This window comes from Furipterus horrens, unplaced genomic scaffold (genome assembly GCF_987537825.1).
Source record: "Furipterus horrens unplaced genomic scaffold, mFurHor1.1.pri manual_scaffold_7, whole genome shotgun sequence".
Taxonomy (NCBI): domain Eukaryota; kingdom Metazoa; phylum Chordata; class Mammalia; order Chiroptera; family Furipteridae; genus Furipterus; species Furipterus horrens.
The window spans coordinates 103,241,240-103,264,269 of NW_028327177.1; the positions used below are offsets into that span (position 1 = coordinate 103,241,240).

General features: G+C 41.4%; 1 protein-coding gene across 1 annotated transcript in view; it reads right to left on the reverse strand.

The window, feature by feature from the left end:
• The window catches only part of SEC13 (SEC13 homolog, nuclear pore and COPII component), a 35,929-nt gene extending 13,210 nt beyond the window's left edge, over window positions 1-22,719 (reverse strand). Inside the window, exons 1-7 of the mRNA XM_090284168.1 lie at window positions 22,637-22,719; window positions 20,083-20,127; window positions 17,752-17,867; window positions 15,403-15,554; window positions 14,816-14,949; window positions 573-706; window positions 59-182 (exon numbers count right to left, since the gene is read on the reverse strand). Of these exons, the coding sequence (XP_090140294.1) occupies window positions 59-182; window positions 573-706; window positions 14,816-14,949; window positions 15,403-15,554; window positions 17,752-17,867; window positions 20,083-20,127; window positions 22,637-22,639 (708 nt within the window). The 5' untranslated portion in view covers window positions 22,640-22,719. The remainder of the gene's footprint in view (window positions 1-58; window positions 183-572; window positions 707-14,815; window positions 14,950-15,402; window positions 15,555-17,751; window positions 17,868-20,082; window positions 20,128-22,636) is intronic.
• Between the last annotated feature and the right edge of the window lie 311 nt (window positions 22,720-23,030).

The window sequence follows — 23,030 nt, forward strand, 5'->3', positions numbered from 1 at the left end:
CTGATGGGACTCACCCAGAGATTAAATAACATGGATGCTCTCATGGGTCTGAGCTGACCTGGGAACAGCTGGCGATGGTGCTGGTGGGTAGACCAATTGAAGGGGCCCAAGCCACGTCTCGAACCCAGTCACTGTGTGCTTCCAACTTCTGCTCCTCCTTCCACTGGCCGTCCTCTTCCTCCCTAGTTGGGGGCAATCAGAGGAAAATCATGTAGCAGCCCAGCTGCCTTCCCCACGTTGTAGGCTCCACAGGGGCTGAGAAGCTAGTCCATCTTTCTGATGTCATTTGTTGAGCCTGTAGAATTTTATCTAGTTTATGAGCAATAATAATTCATTGTTCTTCCACAGCCAAGTCAGCTCTAGAAGTTAGGAATTAGGTGAAGAATAAAAGTACTTGAGCAAAAAGCAAAAAAAAGTTTTAAAGGATGTCGTCTGATATTGAAAATAGTGTTCTGTGGGCAAGAGGGAAAAAGAAAACGTGATCTTGTTTTTCTGTGAACTGTAGCTGAGACATGGTAGGTAGGGTAGAAGGTGAGAAGTGTCCCCCTGAGAAGTCCACCAACCCCACTTACTTCCACAACTTGATGAGGTTGTCGCAGCCACCTGAGGCAAATTTCTTGATGTAGTTGGGCTTCTGCCCTGAAGGCTGGTCTATGAGGCTTCCAGGTACAACAGCAGGGGCCCAGCTGACGGCATTGCAGCCAATCTGTAATGACGGGGGACTTGTGACTTTGCCCTTTTGTCCTGCAATACACCACTGCTTTGGCAGACTTAAGGCTGCTGCTCATTTCCTTTCTGATCCTCAGGATTGGATTATGTAGGACAGCTGTTTTGATAAACTAAGGATTAGCCACTCATAATTCTCCTTCAAGGACTCCTAACTGTATGTATTTTCAGCAATACAGTATTCCCTTACTTATCACGGGTATTATGTTCTAGATCCCCTCCCCCCCGTGATAGATGAAAATCTGCAAAGTAGGAACCTTACATTTATTTTACTATTTATTTATACTTTAAGGCTTTATAAACCCTTCCCACACACTTATAAACTGTTCCCAGTCCCTTATTAACCTTTCCCACTCCCTTATTAACCTTTTCCACACTTTTATAAACACTACTTATGTTCTTAAACATATTCTACACTCTTAAACCTCCGTAACTTTAACAACATATGTATACAGGAACGCAAAATCCCGTGATAAATAATTAAATATAATATTTTAAAAAATCCTGCGATACAGTGAGGCTGTGACAAGTGAACTGCGATATAGAGAGGGACTACTGTATATATTTAAAGTAAGAATCAGGGACTCTCAGGAATTTAAGAAACAGAACATTTTTCAAACATATGAATGGAGGGCACAGGTTCAGAAAACCATACATGGTAAATATGGTTTAATGAATTACTCTAAAACCCTCGTGTAACTGCCACCAGGTCAAGAAATAAAACTGCCATTTACTCAGGAAGCCATCATTACCTCCTACCTGAATCATAGCCTTTCTGCCCCAGTAAGTACCTATTATCCTAACTTTTAATCTTTTTGTTTTAGTTTTGTCACTCAAATGTGCATCCTGACTCTAAAGTTTAGTCTTGCTATTTAAGTACTTTTTTTTTGATATTTTTAAATCTCATTTATAGATCTCTCCTCTGATCTTTATTTTCCTTACAATTTTTCTGTTAAAGAATCAGTGACATCTGTCCTGTAGTTTCTTGGGCTGGTTTTTGCTGTTACATACTCAGTTCAACATGTTCCTCTGAATTCTGAAATTGTCAGCTGGATCCATGACTAGATCAGACTCAGGCTTGATCCCTTTGCCAAGACTACACGTGGTAGTGTATTCTTCTATCAGGAAGCATGTGTTGTTAGCACCTGTCAATAATTTATGCCTCTCTCAACTCACTGAGCATTAGAAAATGGCGATACTGTAATTCCATTCATTTTTTTTGTCATGTATTACATGGAATGCACTAGGATAGGGCAATTCCTTCATTAATATTTGGTTGCCTAGAGGTACAGATCAGATAGGAAAGGTAGGATATGCTTGAATCTTTCTAAACTGGTTCTCTTTCATTTTCCAAAGATGACTGATTCTCTCAAATTTAAGAACTCATGGATTTAAGCATATGTAATGGGTTTAGTTCATTGCAATTATTTTCATTTTTTATACACTCCCCATCCTGGGCATTGTGAACCTGTTCAAGTTGGCTCTTTTGACATAACCCTAGTATGTCAAAGTATGACTTTGATTATTTCTTTTCAGACTGGTATGACAAAATGTACAAGCTCACCTTGTCTATTTCCTGCCTCAGACCTGGAATTGGCCATTTCCTCAAGAGTTTTGGTTTCCTTTAGTGAGAAACTATATTCAAGACTATAATCTGGTGCTAGGGATGCTCACTGCCACATAACTATTTATCTTATTTCATACAGTCTTACATATGATTACTAAAATCTTTGATAAAGTGTTTGCAATGTTCTTCCCATTCTCCCCCAGGTATTTTTTGTGTGTGTGAGTGGGTAGTGTTTGTATGTTAATGGTGCCAACATCAAAAAATGTGGATCTCCAGATGCTCGTGTGCCTCACCGTTTTTAACAGTTGTACTCTATCTTAGCAGAGCCCATGGCCAGTACAGCCTATACTCTGTCTTCTAAACCTTACTTAGTCTTAGTTCTCTACCATTAACTGTATTATCTATACAGGCATACCTCAGAGATATTGCAGATTTGGTTCAGACCACTGTATAAAGCGAGTATCAAAATAAGGCGAATTGTAACCTTTTTGCTGGTGGAGGGTCTTGTCTTCAATTTGCAAAAACTACAATATCAGCAAAGTGCAATAAAATGATATAGGTCTGTATAAATGTTTTTCTAGTCATTTTGTTGTCTGAAGTGTATTTTCTAGTATATGCCTCAAGAAAGGCTCATGAAAGCAATAGTTCTTGAGTTCTTGCACACCAGTAATTGTTTTTATACTCAAAAATAAAAATTTAAAAACAGCTTTGAGGTATAACTGACATTAACTGCACAAAAAATATGCAATTTGATAAACTTTGACATAGGTATACCCTGTAAAACCACCATTACAATCAAGATAATAACCATCTCAAAGTGCTGAAAGAAAAAACAAATCAAAAACTTACAACTAAGAATATTCTAGGCCCTAGCTGTGTAGCTCAGTTGGTTAGAGTGTTGTCTGGTTATGCCAACGTTGCTGGGTTGATTCCCAGTCAGGGCACATACAAGAATCAACCAATGAATGCATAAACAAGTGGAACAACAAATTGATCTCTTGCTCTCTCCCCCTCTTCCTCTGTCTCTAAAATCAATAAATTAAAATTAAAAAGAAAAAAAGAAAAAACGAAAAAAAAAAAAAAAGAATATTCTACCTGGCAAAGTTATCATTCAGAATTGAAGGAGTTTTTTTTTTTCAGACAAGCAGAAGCTAAAGGAGTTCATCGTGATTAAACTGGCCTTACAAGAAAAGTTAAAAAGGACTTCTTTAAACTGAAATAAAGGTTACTAGTTAGTAACAAGAAAACACATGAAAGTATAAATCTCATCAGTAAAGGTAAATAAATATATAGTAAAGGTAGTGGATTAATCACTTATAGAGCTAGTATGAAGGTTAAAAGGCAAAAATAGTAAAAATGACTATCATTACAAAAATTAGGGGATACAAAAGATAAAAAGATGTAAAATGTTACATCAAAAATATAAAATGTGGGTGGGGAGAGAGTAAATATGTAGAGCTTTACAATGTGTTTAAACTTAAGTTATCAACTTAAGTTTATAAGTTTGTTATATGGAAACCACAAAGCAAAAAACAATAGTAGATGCACAAAAATAATGAGAAAGGAATCTAAGCATGCCACTAAAGAAAGTCATCATACCACAAATAAGAAGAGAGCAAGAGAAGAAAGGAACAGAGAGGAAGTACACTAAGTCACAAAACAATGAGCAAAATGGCAAGAAGCACATACCTATCAATACTTACTTTAAATGTAAATGGACTAAATTCTGCCCCCCCCACAAAAAAAATCATAGAGTAGCTGAATGGAGAAAAAAACAAGAGCCATCTATATGCTGCTGACAAGAGACTAATTCCAGATATAAGGACACACACAGACTGAAAGTGAAGAGATGAAAAGAGATAGTCCCAGCAAATGGAGAACAAAACAAAAAAAGCTGGAGTACCTATACTTATGTTAGACAAAATAGACTTCAACACGAAGACTCTAATAAGAGACAAAGGAGGGCATTACATAATTATAAAGGGGTCAATCCAACAAGAGGATACAATATTTGTAAATATTTATGTACCCAACAGAGAAATACCCAGATATATAAGCAAAGAGTAACAAACCCAAAGGGAGAAACAGATAGCAATATAACAGTAGGAGACTTTAATACCCCACATACATCACCCAGAGGAAATCAATAATATCAAAATTAAACATGTTTGATCAGATAGACTTAACATATATACAGAAAAATCTATTCAAAAGCAGCAGAATAAACATAATTCTCAAGTGCACATGGAAAATTCTCCAGGATTGACCATATGTTAGGTCACAAAACAAGTTAGCAAATTTAAGAAGATTGAAATCCTATCAGGGATCTTTTCTAACCAAAATAGTATGAATAGGAATCAATTATAAAAAGAAAACTGGAAAATTCACAAATATGTGCAGATTAAACATCATGCTACTGAACAACCAGTGGGTCAATGAAGAAATCAAAAGAGAAAAAAAATATCTTGAGATGATGTAGCTAGAAATACAATACACCAAAATTCATGGGGTGCAGCAAAAGTAGTTCTAAGAGGGAAGTTCAGTGATGATTGCTTACCTTAAGACACCCACACAAAAAAACCAACCTAACTTTACACATCAAGTACTAGAATACAAACAAATGAAGTCAAAGATTAGTAGAAGGAAGGAAGGAAACTTATGAAATAGAGACTAAAAAGACAACGAGACTAAGAGCTGGTTCTTTGAAAAGATTTAAAACATTTTGACAAACCTTTAGTTAGACTCACCAAGAAAAAAAAAGCCCAAAAAATTAAATCAGAAGTGAAAAAGGAGACATTACAAATAATATCACAGAAATACAAAAATCATAAGAATAAATTCTTAAAAATATAAAACCTTCTAAGACTGAATCATAAAGAAATAGAAAATCTGAATAGACTAATGACTCGTAAGGAGACTGTATTGTAATCAAAAATCTCCCAAGAAATAAAAGTCTAGGAACAGATAGCTTCACTGGTGACTTCTTCCAACATTCAAAGAATTAATACCAATCCATCTCAAACTCTTTCAAAACATAGAAAAGAAGGGAATGCTTCCAAACTCATTTTATGAGGCCAGCTTTGCCTTGATACCAAAACCAGACAAGGACACCACAAGAAAATAAAATGACAGGTCAATAACCCGATAAGCCTATAAACACAGACAGATGCATAAATCCTCAACAAATTATTATAAAACTGAATTCAGCAATATATTAAAAGGATCATACTCTATGATCAAGTGAGATTTATTCCAGGGATGCAAGGATGGTTTAACATCCACACATCAATCAAGGTGACAGACTACATTAACAAACTGAAGAATAAAAATCATATTTCAATAGATAAAGCATTTAATAAAATTCAACATCTATTTATGATAAAAACTTACAATAAAGTGAACATAGAGGTAATGTACCTCAACATATAAAAGGCCGTATATGACAAGGCCACAGCTAACATCATACTCGACAGTGAAAAGCTGAAAGCTTGTTTTTAAGATCAGGAACAAGACAAGGATGCCTACTCTCATCACTTCTTTTCAACATAGACTTGGAAGTCCCAGCCAGAGCAATCAGACAAGAAAAAGAAGTAACAGGCATCCAAACTGGAAAGAAATAAAACTGCCAGTATTTGAAGATGACATATTATATACAGAATACCCTAAAGACCCCAGCTAGAGTGCTGGAATAAATTTGGTTACATTATAGGACACAAAATCAATCTACAAAAATATTTTGTGTTTCTATATACTGAGAACTATCAGAAAATGAAGTTAAGAAAAACAGTCTCATTTATGACTGTATAAATAAGAATAAAATACCTAGGAATAAATTTAACAAAGGAGGTGAAAGACCTATACCTGAAAATCATTAGATAATGACAAAAGAAATTAAAGAAGACACAAGTAAACAGAAAGATATTCCATGCTCATGGACTGGAATAATAATTATTTATTTATATATTTTTAATCTTCACCTGAGGATATGTTTTTATTGATTTTAGGGAGAGAGGATGTGGGGGTGGAGGAGAGAATATTGATGTGAGAGAGAAACATCGATCAGTTGCCTCATGTATGTGCCCTGACCGGGGATTGAACCTGCAATCCAAGTATATGCCCTGACTGGGAACTGAAGCAGCAACCTTTTGGTGTATGGAACAACACTCAAACCAATAGAGCCACCTGGCCAGGGCAGACTGGAAGAATTATTATTGTTAAAATCTCCACACAACTCAAACCAATCTATATAGATTCAATGCAATCCTTATAAAAATTCCAATGGCATTTTTCAAATAGAAAAAACAACCCTAAAATTTTTATGGAACCACAAAAGACCCCCAAATAGCCAAAGCAATCTTAAGAAAGAACACATCTGGAGGTACCATGCTCCCTGATTTCAAACTATATTACAAAGCTACAGCAATCAAAACAGTATGGTATTGACATAAAAAATAGAAACATAGATCAACAGAACAGAATAAACAGCTCAGAAATAAACACATGCATATATGGTCAATTACTTTATAACAAAGGAGACAAGAATATATGATAGGGAAAGGATAGTCTCTGTAATAAATGGTGTTGCAAAAACTGGATAGCAAAAGAATGCAAACTGGAATGGAAAAGAATTAAACTTGACTACTACCTTATACCATATGCAAAAATTAACTGGAAATGATTAAAGACTTGAATGTAAGACCTGAAACCATAAAACTCCTAGAAGAAAACATAGGTGGTAAGCTCCTTGATATTGGTCTTGACAATGATTTTCTGTATCTGACTCCAAAAGCAAAAGCAACAAAAGCAAAAATAAACAAGTAGGACTATATCAAACTGAAATGCTTCTGCACAGCAAAGGAAATCATCAACAAAATGACAAGGCAACCTAGTGAATGGGAGAAAATATTTGCAAATCATATGTGTGATATGGGATTAATATCTAAAATATAAAAGAACTTATACGACTCAATCAAAGAAACAATATCTGGTTTAAAAATGGGCAGAGATGCCCTGGCCGGGTGGCTGTTGGCTGGACCATCATCCAGTACATTAAGAGGTTGCAGGTTCAATCCCTGGTTGGGTCAGGGTGCGTCCAAGAGACAACTGATTGATGCCCACCCCCCTTCTTTCTCTCCCTTCCTCTCTTTCCAAAAAATCAATAAACATATCCTCTGGTGTGGATTAAAAAAATAAAATAAAAATGGGCAGAGGATCTGAACATTTTTCCCAAAGAAGACATAAAGATAGTCAACAAGTACATGAAAAGATGGTCAACGTCACTAATCATTAAAGAAATGCAATCAAAACCACAATAAGATATTATCTCACACCTGTCAGAACAGCTATCATCAAAAAACCCAGAAATAAAAAACGTTGTTGAGGATGTGGAGAAGAGAGAACCCTTGTGAACTGTTGGTAGGAATGTAAATTGGTTTAGCTACTATGGAAAACAGCATGGAGATTCCTCCGAAAATTAAAAATAGGACTACCACATGGTCCAGCAATTCCATTTTTGGGTATGTGTCTGAAGAAAACACTAATTCAAAAAGATACATGAACCCTATGGAGGTTCCTCCAAAAATTAAAAATAGGACTACCACATGGTCCAGCAATTCCATTTTTGGGTATGTGTCTGAAGAAAACACTAATTCAAAAAGATACATGAACCCTATGTTCACTGCAGCCTTATTTACAATAGCCAAGATATGGAAACAAACTAAGTGTCTATCGGATGGCTGAATGGATAAAGATATGGTATGTAGACACTACTCAGACATAATAAAGAATGTAACCTTGCTATCTGCGACAACACAGATGGACCTGGAGGGCATTAAACAAGTGAAGTAAGTCAGACAGAAAGACAAATACTATGTGAAATGTAAAAAACAAACAAAAAACCCTCAAAACAATCCCACCCCCCGCCCCCGTCAAAAGGTACAAATAAGCCCTGGGGATGTAATGTAAGTTGGTGGTCCAGTTTCATGTTTTTGCATGTACCAGTCCAGTTCTCCCAACACCAACAAACAGGCTATTTTTATTCCATTGCATGCTTGTGTCCACTTTGTCAAATATTGACAATAGAGACATGGGTTTGTTTCTGGGCTCGCTATTCTGTTCCACTGATCTCTGTGTCTGTTATTATGCCAGTACCAGACTGTTTTGATTACAGTGGCCTTGCAGTATAGTTTCATATCAGGTATTGTGACCCCTCCAACTTTGTTCTTCTTTTTCAAGATTACTGTGGGTATTTGGGGACTTCTTTGGTTCCACACAAATTTTTTAAGTATTTGTTCTAGATCTGTGAAATATACCATTGGTATTTTAATAGGAATTGCATCAAATCTATGCATTCCTTTGTGTAGTATGGATATTTTAATGATGTTATTTCTTCCAATTCATGAGCAGAGTATATGCTTCCATTTATTTGTATCTTCCTCAATTTCTTTTGTCAGTGTTCTATAGCAGCCGTCCCTAACCTTTTTGGCACCAGGGACCAGTTTCATGTTTTTTTTCAATTCTTGTCTCCTCATTCTGTACTGGTTGACCGTTTTTTTTCTTCCTTATGTTCCAAATCATTGATTTGAACCCCGGTTTCCTTCCCTTCAGCATTGGTTTTGTGTGAATTTTCCTTCGTTTAATTTAGGATAGCCTTCACTTCTTCCCTTATACGTTTGCCGTACTCTAGTATATCTGTCAAGCCTGTGAGCATCTTTATCACCAGTGTTATGAACTCTGTGTCTGCTAGGTTGGTTATCTCCTCAGTGTTTAATTCTCCCACTGGAACCTTGATCGTTCCCTCTTTTGGGCCATACTTCTCTGTCCCCTCATCTTGACAGACTCCTGTGTTTCTTTGCCTCTATGTCTTAGGTAGAGCTGTTGCCCCTGTTACCTTGTAAGGGGTGAAGCCTTAGGTATTCATCAGTATAGGACGCCTTGTTTCACCACGTTGTGGCACTCTGTGTGGGGGAGGGGTCTGAGAGGGAACAATGCTGCTTGCTCAGAACTTGCCCCCTTTCCAGGCACTTCTCCCACTTTTGTATTGGACTGGTGCCTCTCTAGCTGTTGCCCTGGTCATCGTTCCCAGAGTGGGTGGGTCTGCATCCTTCTAGGGCTGTGGGGGCCCTTTAAACAAGTGGACTCTGCTGGGACACTGGCAGTTTCTTCCTCTGCCCCAACCCCCACTGGTTTGCACAGTCAGAAGCAGTGAGGCTTTATTTTCCCCAGTGCTGGGACCATGAGCTTCGTGGTTTGGTCTGGGGCTGGGAATGCTCCCCAGGTGTCCCTTTTGACTTTTTAAAATGTGTGACTGCACTTTCCGCCAGCCTGCCACTGCCACCACCACACCGTGTCCTCTCTGCTCTGGCTCCGCCCCTCCTACCTGCCTGGACGAGTATTTCTTCTTCATACCTTTGTTTGTTGGACTTCCATGCAGCTCAATTTTCTGGAACTTACAGTTGTCTCTAGTTTTGAGGTAGTTGTATTCCTTCTTAGTTGTGGAGGGAGACACAGTGTGTCTGTTAGGGCTCCATCCTGGCCAGAAGTTGTCCATTGATTTCTGAATATTGACTTCGTATCCTGCTACTCTGCTGAATTCACTTATTAGGTCGAATAACTTTCTAAATACATTTCTCTTATAACTTGAGTTCTTGGTTCTGGATTGTTTATTTGGCAAACTCAAGAACCAAGGTCCAAGTTCACCAGTAGGAACTGGTGCCATTTTGCTGGTAGTTAACAAAATACTGACTTTAAGAACAATTAACTTAAAAAAGTGCCACACACACACACACACATACACACATGCACAAAACCCAAATGGTCCACAAAACATTCTCTTTTCCTTCTGAAGGTTTTACAATGCATTGTAATCACTAACCATTCTTTTACTATTAAGCTTAAATGGCCAATTGAGACAAATAGTTTTGAGATCCCTTCTTCCACCACCGATTATGACTGTGGTGACAGGTACTGGGGATAGTATTCATTTAGCTTTCTAGGCAGACTTGGTGACTTTGTCAACGCCTTCTCGTCCACTGCTTTGACGACACCCACAGCCAGTCTCATGTTATGAACAGCAAAATGGCACAGAGGAGGATGTTCAGAGAAGCTCTTAAAACACATGGGTTTGCCAGAAACCATACAAACAATGGCTACATCACCAGATTTCAAAAACTTTAGGCCATCTTCTAGCTTTTCCCCAGAACAATAATCAATCTCCTCCAGTTCAGCAAATATGCAAGCACCATGAGCTGTGTGACAATCCAGCACAGGTGCATAGCCAGCACTGATCTGGCCTGGATGGTTCAGGATAACCATCTGAGCTGTGAGGCCAGCTGCCTCCATTGGTGGGTCATTTTTGTTGTCACCAGCCACACTGCCACAATGAAACATCTTTGACAGACACATTCTTGACACTGAAGTCCACACTGTCCTCAGGAAGAACTTCACTTAAAGCTTCATGGTACATTTCAACAGACTTTACTTCTGTTGTAACAGTGACTGGAACAAAGATGACCATCATGCTGGGTTTGAGAACATCAGTTGGCCCACAGGGACAGTACCAATACTACCAACTTTGTCGACATCCCAGAGGGGTAGATGCAGGGGCTTGTCAGTTGGATGAGTTGGTGGTAGGATGCAATCCAGAGCTTCAAGCAGTGTGGTTTCACTGACACTGACATCTCTATGGGTGACTTTCCATCCCTTGAACCAAGGCATGTTAGCACTTGGCTCCAGCATGTTGTCGCTATTCCAACCAGAAACTGACACAAATGCTCTTGTCAGGATTGTAACCAATTTTCTTACTGTGGGTGCTGACTTCTTTAGCAATTTCCTCCTATCTCTTCTGGATGGGGCGCAACTCAGTGGAATCCATTTAGTTAGCATCAACAGTCAGTTTCACACCCAGCTTATAAGCCAGAAAGGGCATGCTCACGGGTCTTCCTAGCCTTGGAGACCCCCGCTTCAAATTCACCACCAACAGCAGCAACAATCAGGACAGCAGCAGTCAGCCTGAGATGTGCCTGTTCTCATAATGGTGGTCACATAATACTTGTTTGTCTCATATTTCCACAGGGAGATACCAGTGGTGATATCATGCTCATGTTTAGCTTATCCGAAACCCAGGCATACTTGAAGGAGCCCTTTCCCATCTCAGCAGCCTCCACCTCAAATTTTTAAACTTTTTGTTGTTGTTACCACCACATTTGTAGATCAGATGGCAATAGTGGCAGAATTGCTGGAATCTATGTGTTCAATGATAACAGCGTTGGTATGAGTCTTTTCGTTTCCCATTTTGGCTTTTATTTAGTGGTGTTTTCATGACACTTGTGTTCTGGTGGCAAACCTAATGCAGAAAACCTAATCTTTACTTCTAAAATTAAATAACTTTTAAATTTCTAATTCTTTCCTGAGTTCTGTCACCTCATTTCTGACTTTTCTAATTTTGATTTATGCTGTTTTTCATGTCTTATGTAATTTAAAAAAAATGTCTCTTAGCTTATTTTGAAATAGTGGGTAAGAGTTTGGTTCTGTTTGGTGGGCATGTTTTTTTTTTTTTTTCCATTGCCTGTAGGGATGTTATTCTGTGTGTTTTGTTTTGTTTTTTTAACAAGGAAAACTTTGTATGTTGATTTCACCTTAAATACTTTTCTGTTATTTTTATGTGAAATTAGTTATCCCAACAAAGTGAGGTTTAGGAGGGCCATTTTAAGTTCAGATGTCTCTTTTTCTGTGTAGTGTTAACAACAAATATGATGGCTTGTTTTTAGGATTTCCTGGCTCTGTCCCCCCCCCCCCCCCCCCACTTTGGTATATATTCTCCCTTTCTGTGTCCCTGTCTGGCTCAATTTTGATTTCACTTCCAGAAGTTTCTCCTCTTGAGGGGGCCCTGTAATGGAAGACAAGCGCTAGTGGGTCAAAAGGGTCAGATTTCTCCAACCCTTCAGTTTTTCTTATGCTGGAACCCTTGCATTCCCTGGTATGATATAGTGTAAAACTTCTCCCAGTGAGCTCTCCAAAGAAGATACACAAATGACCAATAAGCATGTGAAGATACCCAAGATCATTAGTCAGGAGAGAAATGCAAATCAAAACTACAGTGAGATACCACTTCACACCCACTTGGACAGCTATAATAAAAAAGACAGACAACAAGGATATGGAGAAAAAGAAACCCTCATACACTACTAGTAGGAATGTAAAATGGTGCAGTTAATTTGGAAAATAGTTTAGCAGTACTTCAGAAATTAAGCACAGGGTTTCCGTATGACTTAGCAATTCCATTTCCAGGTATATACCCGAGAAAACTGAGAATGTACCTTTACATGAAAACTTATACATGAATGTTCATAGCATTATTCCTAATAGCTGAAAATGTCCATCAACTGATGACTGGCTAAACAAAATTATTCACCAATGGAATACTGTTCAGCCATAAAAAGGAATGAAACACTGATATATGGTATGATATGGAAAAAATTACAAACATGCTAAAAGAAAGAAGCCAGTCATAAAAGACCACATACTGTATGATTCCATTTATAGAAAATGTCCAGAATAGGCAAATCCATAGAGACAAAAGGTACATTAGCAGTTGCCTAGGGCTGGGGGATGAAGAGTGACTGCTAATAGGCTTTTTTGGGGTGATAGTTTCTGGAAATTAGTGGTGATCCTCGAATAATGTTATTCCATTCCATGTTGTCTTATTATGATGTTGATGAAAAAAAAAAAAATAATAAGAATTCTCAGCCAAGGCCACTGACTGTGTGGAGTTTGCACATTCTCCCCATGTCTGTGTGGGTCTTCTCCCACATCCCAAAGATATGCATGTTAGTTAACTGGTGTCTAAATCGTCTCAGTACGAATGTGGGTGTGCATGTCAGTGCTCCCTGTGATGGGAAGGTGTCCTGTACAGGCTGGCCTCCTGCCTTGTGTCCTGGGCTGCTGCGATACGTTCTGGCTACCTGTGACCCTGAACTGGAATAAAAAGGTTAGAAAATAATTATCTTACTTGTTTTAATTAATCTTTCTTACATGGTATGTATAGCTAACATTTATTTCAATGTTTAATATTAGAAATGTTTTGAGTTTTTATTTAGAACTTGGATGATGCTTTTGTGACCAAAAATATGCCGTAGGAACTAAGCTTTTGTTTATATCAATTAGTCTAGGGTAAAATTGGTTTTGTTATACAAAGTTTTGCTTCAAGTGCAGTTTCCAAGAAACCGTTGACAATGTTAGTGAGAACTTAAAGAGTACACACACTGAAACCTGTGGAAATGCATACTTTTAAAAAGGGTGAATTTTATCTTAATTAAAAAAAAAAAGTTAGAAACACAAACCTTCTCCCAGTTTTACCTGCTATTCTCAAACTGGCCAGCTGTGCTTTGCAGTACTAGTTGGCTATGTTATGGGTACTCCTCAGGTCTGCTAGAAGGCACCCACCCTATTGCTTTCTCCCTCCTCCTGTTCACATACCAATGCCATGCAGCCTTTGGACTGCTCGTGGTTCATTCCTGTCCACTTACATTTTAGAGTTTGTGGAAATACCCCATTACCCATTTTTGTTGTGTTTGTTTATGAGGTTTTGGTTTTGCTACCTAGTTGTTCTGGTTGTATGTAGAGATGCAGAAAGACTGAAAAATAATGATGCCCCTACCCCCATCTTGCCAGAAGTTTCTCACCCTATTCATTTGCAAGTTAGTCAGCAGATGGTGATCACAGGCCCCAAGTAACAAGACTGTGAGACAAACTCCTGGGGCTTTGAGGGCTGGGCGGGCTGTGGATCTGGGGAAACTGACTAAGCTTCCATATGGGTAGAATTCAGAAGTGTTTGGGGCCATCAAAGCTGTAACTGCTATGTAGGTAAGGCAGGCAGATTCTAGGGTTCTATCCCTGGCACAGTGCCATCTCTAAGTCATTTAACTTTTCTGAGCCTCACTTGCCTCAACATAAAATGGGACTATGACTGTTTACCTTGCAAATCTGTACATCTGTTAGTTTCTCCTTTTGTTCACAAACACTTGTGAGGATTACATGACACAATGTAGGAGCTCAAAAAAATGTGAGTTCCTCCCCACACTGTCCACAGTACTTTTGACTGTTTCAACCTTAATGCACAACGACTAGAAGTATAGGAAACTAAATTCCTGTGATGCCTTCTATAACACCACACAGTTCTAGGGGGACACAACAAGACATGTCAATTTCAGGGATCCACAGCAAAGGTCACAGGTAGGCAGGCTGCTGCTGCCACCTTGCCAGTGCCCTCATCTTCTTCAGTTTAGGAGCTTGCGAGGCAGAACCAGTGTTGACCTCTGACCTCCCTGGATGCAGCCTTTGTTTGGCTTCAGAGCAAAGCAGCTCAAAGCTGCTCTACCAAGCATGTCTGATCAGCAGCCCCTTCCCTGCCCCACTGCACAGCAGCGACATTATTCCTGCCCCTCTCCATGGCGTCTACATGAGACACAAGGCAAGTCTGCAGAGTTACCCCTTCACAGGCAGGCAGGCAGGGTCTGGACTTACAGTGTGAGCATTGTTGATCTTCTTCACGTCCCACTGGCCCTCCCCAGTGTATGTCAGCAAGGAGATGGCCCCATCAGAGCTCCCACAGGCCAGGATTAGGCCGTAGTCATGGGGCGCCCAACATACAGAGTTTACTGCAGGAAGGAGGGAGGCACAATGAGCAAACCTTGATTTTCTAGATTTATCATTTTACTAAATTTCTAAAACAAATTGCAGGGATCACCATGGGGAAGTTGTAACTTTATCAATTAAAGAGATTTTAAAAAAACAACCACCTATTAACATCATTACTTTCTAAACCAATGTCTGTCTTACCCAAAAGCTAGACAATAACCTGAGAATAAAGGCTAGTACTTAAAATAAACGTTAAAAACTGTATTGTCTTTGCTTTTCTCATTTTGCTCTGGACTGGCTTTATGTCTTAGCGCTTATCTCCCCTATGGACCACTAGCAAAAAAGCCAACCAAAACCCGAGGGATAAACAAGAAGCAACACAAGGGGAAAAGAACCAGAGCATCAGCCAGAACAGAGGCCTTTCTCACCTGCCCAAAGGCCCCCCTCCCACCTTCCTGCCACAGTCAGTGTACCTGAGGAGTCATGCCCTGTGTGTTCATGTGTCTTCTCCCAGGTGCCATTTTCCTCCTTCCAGATAATGACTTTCCGGTCATAGGAGCAGGATGCCAGGATATTGCCATACATGGGGTGGGCCCAGGCCACTTGCCACACAGGACCCTCATGACTGTAAGAGGAGAGGGTCAGAGGTTATTCAGATGGGCCAGAGGAACCCAGTGTTCTGCCGGCCACTTCTCTGGACTGAGCTAAATGGCTTCCTTGGTAGGCACAGACAGTGTGTCAGGACAGAACTGTCTTAAGAATTTCGAAAAGGAAAGCCACAAAATGTCACTGCCACAAGGGACACTCATTGAGAGTGAAAACCTTGAGGCCCAGAGGTCTGAGAGGCTTTGAAAGCAAGTCAGTACTCTAAGTTAGCCTTTCTGTCCCAATCCACTGAACCTCACTTGCTCCAGATGGCAGCCAGCACCACCAACACCTACTATCATCAGCAGAGTCAGTGATCAATCTAGGTTTTGCACTCATAAGTGCTGAGTAATTATCTGTGGAATGAATCATTTGTCTTTCCAAATGGTCGACTTCTTTAGGAGGCAGTATCTGTTTTGTTTTGATATTTTCCATTACTCTTTCAATTTGCTCAAAAGGCATGTCTCTTATCTTCTGATCTTTGTGTGTCCACATGCTAAGTATCGTCTGAGCATGTACCATGTGCCGGGTTTGGTACTGGGGTCATCTCTTGGTCCAGGGAAGGGTGATCATCACCAGCACACAAGAGGTCGCCCAGCTTGCAGGTGATGGAACAGGTTCTCTCACACCCACTCTCCAATCACCTGCTACTTTAATTTAGGCAAGAGCTATCTTCTCTATGGCTTAGTCTTTTAATGGAAATATCAACACGACTTCTCTCATAGAGTGGTCACAAGGGGAAATACTGATTGGCCAAAAAGTCTGTTTAGTTTTTTCCGTAAAATAAAGACACATTTTTCATTTTCACCAATAATTTTATTAACTTGGATATTTTGAGTATGTTGGCTATCTCCTGCATGGTATAACTTGATTGTTCTCAATTAATGTATTGATTTGATTGCTATCAACTTCAACTGGTCTACCTGACCGTGGAGCATCATCCAGTGAGAAATCTCCAGCACAAAACTTCACAAACTACTTTTGACACATTCGATCAGTCACAGCATCTTCTCCATATACTGCACAAATATTCTTTTGCGTTTCAATTGCATTTTTACCTTTCTTGAAATAATAAAGCATAATATGCCAAAAATGTGTATTTTCTTCCATTTTCAATATTAAAATGGCTATACAAAAATTCACCAATTTTGATATTTTAAAAAATGGACACTGATATGACAACTGTCACAATAAAATCTAACAAAATTGTTTTGAATGACGTTAAAGATAACCAAATGCTACTAAAGCCATCATATGGAAAAATCCAAACTTTCTGGCCAACCCAATATTTGTGATAACCCACGTAAAGAACTTGTTTGGTACAAGGGAAAACACACTCAGTGCCTACCAGCTATTACTGTTGTCCTTGTTTATTCCTTCACCCCAAGGCTGCAGGCAGTTTCCTCCTCCCTCTGGTTAGGACAATAGTACATTCCCAGTCCTTACAAAGGAGCTGCTAATGAAACTTTCAGTAGACTTCTGTCCTATACCTAGCATAGATATAACCAAGGTAAAAAAGAATGGGGGTGTAAATTTATCTCTCCAATATTTCACATCTTTTGCACATAAGAAAAAAAACAGAGCAGAAAGAACTGAGTGACAGCAGATGTGACCGCCTCTGCCAGTGCTGGCAGCCAGGCCTCTCCCTAGCAACTCTCTGCTCAGCCAGGGACTGCTGCACAGGGAAAGTGACATTTGGCTCCTCACTCACGTGATTCTGGACACAGGAAGAAGGGAATGTTTCCCCAAATGGTGAAGATATGGTGTCCCATTACCATCCCTGAGTGACACTTAGACCATGCTGGTTAAACTTGGGGCAAAAAAAAAGTTTCTCACTTTCCAAAGTAGCAGCGGCTACTTAAGGCTTGCTGCGAACAGGCTCTTCCTGGGACCAGCCAGTACCAGTCCATTTTGAGGGTGAGTAGGTGAAGGTTCCCAGGGATAAACTGACTTTCTCATCCAAGATCTTCTCGTGGGCATCTGGGTGGCAGAGCTGGGATTCACTGCTGGATCCATCAGTGCAGTATGTCTGCTGAGGGCAGCAGGCTGGCTGGGACCCGAGTGTCCTCTCTGCTAACTGCACTGTGGGGCTGTTCTGACCTGGCTCTCAGGCTTCCTGCCGTGCCTGAAAAGCCCAAGCGTTCCCTGAGACCATGCCCAGGGTTGGCTGCACTCACCCCCTGAGGTCTGCGATGAGGAACTGTCCTCCATTGCGTACATCAAAGATTTTGACGGACCGGTCTGATGAGCAGGTTGCCAGGCGGGTGCCATAGTAGTCCATCTGGGCGTCATGCTGCAAAGGGAGGACTGCTCGTGAAGCCTGTGGCAGGGCCAATGGGTGCAGCCACCAGGGCAGACGGTGTAGTTTGGACCAGAATCTACCTGAAATTAATCTAATCTCAGAGAAGCATCACTGTCATCCAGGAAGCTAGCATGTCAACATTCTTGCTTCTCTGGCACACAATAGCTTTCTGAAAGAGACAGGACAAACCATACTGAGCTACTTTTAGACTCTTTACACACATGGGGAAGTCCTTTCTCATCCTGTTCTGCAGGGTGGGTATGGGAGAAAAAAAGCAAATCTAGACTCATTCTTTTTCTTCAGGCACTGCCCCCTCGCCCCCGTGTTCTGAGGTTCTGTGGGCTACTGGGAATGACACCTGCAGGTTCAACTCAGCCCAGAACCAAGGGCTAATGCTGACCCAAAGGAGCAGGCCTTTGACTGCCTATAGGCCCCAATCTGGTCCTCCATGATGTACATCTGGCCTAGACACAGGGTTCTATTCAGACACTGGGCTCCTTCCTCCACCCATGGCCCTGGATCCTTTGTGGACCTTTGTTCCTGGGTTTTCACTTCACCTTTTTCCTAGTAGCATGCCTAGCACTCTGACTGCCCACGCATGCTTTAAATGTTGCTGGCCCCACCACTGATAAATTGACTTCTGTGATGCTGACTGGCAATCCAAACCTAAGGCTGGCCTCTGCCTACAGCTCCTTGTCCATCTGGGGTGATGGCTCTTCTGAGCCACTATGCCTGCTGGCCCGCTGTTTGCTGGTCCTTCCTATTCCAATAGATGGCACTTTCTTCAGCTATCCCACCTTGAGGGTTTGAAGAACTATTAACTGTCACTTCTATGATCATCAGAAGCAATTATACCCTTTCAGTGGAAGAAATCATGCCATCTGCTTCAACATTCCTTTCTTACCTCCCTACGTAAGAAAATCATCCTGATTCTTTGGAAGTTTATTTTCTACTATTCCTGGTCTTGGCTTCTTGCAAGGCAGTGCCAGTGTTAGATCTCTGTAAATGTGTTTGTGAAGCCCTTCTCCTATAAAGTGCTATCACACACTTTGGGAGGAAGTAGGGCATAGTACCTAACAGATTTAAAGCCTATTTCCTCAGCTTATGTGTTGCACATCCTTGAAAAAACTACCTACTCTTCTTAAACTCTTCAGTTTCCTTATTTTTAAACGGGGCTAATAATGACATTTGCTTCAAGGGTTGTTATGAAGGTTAAATGAGATGATGAATGGAAAGTATTTAGCATGGGATCTGATAGTTAGCATGTAGACATTAGTTATTACTATTTTGCCTTATCTGTTCCTTAAATCGAACCCATGCAAGTAGGTAGTACATCCATTATTTTTCCTATTTTAGCTCTGAGGAAATCCAAGCTGGCTCAGAAGAGTTAAAGAGGTTGGCTAAGGAGTCTCAGTCTCAGATTGGCTCTTCTTACCCACGGTGACACACTGTTTCCAAGGAGGTGTGGTCTTACAGCTAGACCACACATGGCTGCATACAGGGAACATATACGACTAAGACCAGGCCACCTCTTAGAAGCCCCAAAGCCACCACTGGTGGTCAGGAACCCTGAGACGAAATGCTGTAAGGTGACTGACCTGGGTCTTGCTCAAAGGCTGCCTGGACTGCTTGGCCCTGCATGAGGCTGTGGGAGACTTTAATCTCTGAACTTTCTCCTAAAGCTCTATCTTCTTATACTGAAGCCTGTGTTTCCCTCTCAGGCAACACCCTGAGCTAATGACTTCTGGTCCAAAGGGCTTTGTCTGGCACCTCTGCCTATGGTGGTTCTACTTGGCTCTCTCTTGGGCTTTTGCCAGGCCTGCCATCTGCCTTCATATTGAGTCATCTTCCTCTTCTTTTAACCCCCTTTTCAATGGGGCTAAGAAGTGACAGCAGGAGGAAGAGAGATGAGAAAACTGTTGTCAAGCCTCTGTACATACTCAGCCTCCATCCCAGACCAGGTTACTCTGTTGGCCAGAAGACTGAAGGCCTTGAACTACAAACCTTTCCCAGGTTCCCCCGACCAGAGTGATCAGACTGCCACAGCCCTGCTAACTCAGAGGGCACTGCTGGGAGACTGACTATACCCCTGAGGCTACAGTCTGACTGGTAAAGGTTGTAATGCCATACTGGATTCATGAATGCTTCCCTCCCACAGATATGCCCATGTCCACAGTCCATGACAGAAGGCTAAAAGAATACTTACAATCATGTCCTCATGGGAGGTGTCCACAGTGTTAATTACTGACACCTAGAATCAAAGATATCATTGGTAAATGAACTGATGGCAGTTAGAATGCAATTATCTTATTAAATCCACTGATCATTCTAAAGTTCTTGACTGCATTTCTTCATTCATTCATTCAGTAAACATTCACTTGAAGTACCTTCTTTTTGTCAAGCACTGTGCCAGAAACTGGAGATATAGACACAAATAAGAGGTACTTCTTGCCCCTGAGAAGCTTGCACACAAGTAACCCTAACACGGCAAGATAAATACTTTAATGGTGGTTTACACATGCTATCACAGCCTGAAGGGCTGGTAGTGTTGAATACAAACTGGGACTTAGATTATAAGGAATTTGCCAGGTGGCACAGGAGAAATAAGTACAGTCCAAGCAGAGGGCATAACATGAGCAAAGAGGGGAGATGGCCAACAGTCCTGGCTCCCTTTGAGGTTGAAGAGGAACCCCAAGGGCGTAATGACTGGTGCTCCCATCCTGGATGACAGAGCCTCTGATGTTTCAGGCAGTGTTTTTGCATAACGAGATTACTATCTAAGACTTGGAGGATTTATTCAAGTTCCTCTTGAGGCTGCTCCCTGGTCCACAACCTGTGACAGATTCTAGACTACTGGTTTCCAGGGTTGAGCAGCTTGTAGGTCTAGAACACAGCTGTAACAGTCATCACCTTTATAACCGTTCTCCAAGGTCCATTTCGAATTCTGGCCCCCTTCTGGAAGATCCCCAGATCCCCCAACTGGCTGTACTCCTCTGAACGCCTTCAGCACTAAATGTCTAAGGCACTTTACACTTTTTCTTCTCCCAACTAGAAGGCATGCTTCCTGGAGCTAGGGTTAGTGTTCTCTGCAGTTCTGAATCCTCTCAAATTACCCAGCACAGCGATTTGTAACCACAAAGAACTCAGTGACCATTTGCTGAATGAATAAGTGAACAAAAACAAACAGTTTTACTTGGGTCAACCACTGTTGTCTTAAAACTAGTGGGATATAAAAGGACTGAAAAGGTTTCAGTTTGGAACTGATATTTCTTACCATTTCCCCCATTTCATCTTTTTATAGCACAAACCCTGCAGGTATAAAGCCTCACTTGACTTTTCAGAAAGGCAAACACTGCAAGCAGTTCAAAAGGTGCACATCAAGTAAGCACAGGTTCTCTCATCAAATTCTAGATTCCCTAAAAAGTGGGCCCCAAGGTCTGCAAAGGCAAGCAAGGAAGGGGAAAAAAAGTCTCCTATATGAGCCAAGCTATCCAGATTGCCAAGTGCTTTCACATGTGCACTGGGAAGGATGAAGGGCAGAGTTAATCAGAGTTGTCTGACAGACTAAGGAACTTAAGAAATCCACAGGAGAGAAAGAAGTTGCTAAAGTTACAGAGCTATTTACAGGTAAAAGAGCTCCACCTGCTAACTGCCAGCCCATAAAACACCCCACCTCATTAGGCTGCCTATCTAGAAGATAAAGTAGTTACACTGAATTCCCTAAATCAATGTCTGAGGGCTAAATAAAGCCAGGAAGAGGTTCGCTGGTAAGTTTCATACCACTTCTACCCACCAGTCAGAACTGGTGAGCCATGTTCCGAACAAGTGCTTTTTTTCTTTTTTAAAAGATTAAAAAGAAAAAGTCCTTCCTCCAGAGAACCTAAAGGTGTTTGTTTGGTCCTTGTTAAGTAGTAAGTGGCAGCCCTCAAAACGTATTGGCTCTTCAGAATCAGTCAAAAATTCATTTAGAATGAGACGACCGTCAGAGCATAGGAGCCACTAGTTCTCAGCAGCGGAAGAATCAGAGGCTAAGAGATAAGTAATTTAAAATTTAGCCCCCAAGCAAAGCAAGAACTATACCCAGTGTTCTGACATCCGAGTTCACCCAGGTTTCCTCAAAACTCCAGGCACATGCATGTTCCTGAGAGCATCGGTTTACTGAACCCCCATTCTGTGCCAGGCTCAGGCTAGATGCTTTTCATCCCTCAGTTCTCCCATTCAGTCATTCACTCAATGAGTAGGTGTGGCGTGAATGTACTCGCTGGACTTCACAGATTTAAAAACTGGGCCCTTGCCCTCAGAGACTTCAGTTTCCTTAAGTGCTCATGTTACCTCAGGGCCCTACTCCTAGCCGCTGTTCCACACACATCATTAAGGAATGGGTAAGAGGGTTCGGATCTCAGCTCGTCACCTACTAGCTGTGCGAGAGGCTTTCTCATTTGTGAAGTGTCGATAACAGCACCTAGGCCTGCTAGCAGGCTGAGATTGGGAACTATGTTTGGCATTGTAGAATACAGTAGTTCCCACAACGTCCTTGGTTTTGTTTTCCATTATTGGGGGAAGAGAAGGAAACCGAGGAGCGAAAGGCGCGGCAGCGGCGCATTCAGCAGTTCCGGGAGGTTCCGCGACCTCCCCCTGCGAAAGGTGCCTAGAGGTCCGGAGCCCCCAAACCTTAAAGCAATGGAAGGGAGCTGAACGGTCCCAGCCCGAGCACGACCACGGCCGGAACCCCACTCAGCGTCTGCGGCCCCAGCACTCACCATGGTTGCGGCAGCGGCGGCAGCTCCGATCCTTGGACGTGGCAACTTCCGACGGCGCCACGGACACCTCACTTCCGGTGTCGGCCGGCCGGCCGGGCTGTGGCGCAGGCGCCTCCGGGCAGCAACGGGCTGTACTTGCACAAAGGTTCCGTGCCTTCCAAGGGCAGAGACACACCCTTGTCTGGGCCCTTCCCTCTCCGTGAGGAACTCGCGAGACACACAATGAGGCTCTCGTTTCAAAGGCTTTTGGTATTTGAAGCTCTAGCGGGTCTTCTCTAGTGACCAACACCCCCCCCCCCCCCCCCCCCCGCCGCCGAGATCCTTATGTGAAAGCAAGGATTCTTAACTACAGCTTCTTCTCCAATTTCCCTGCGGTTCTGGGTGCGACCGGCCT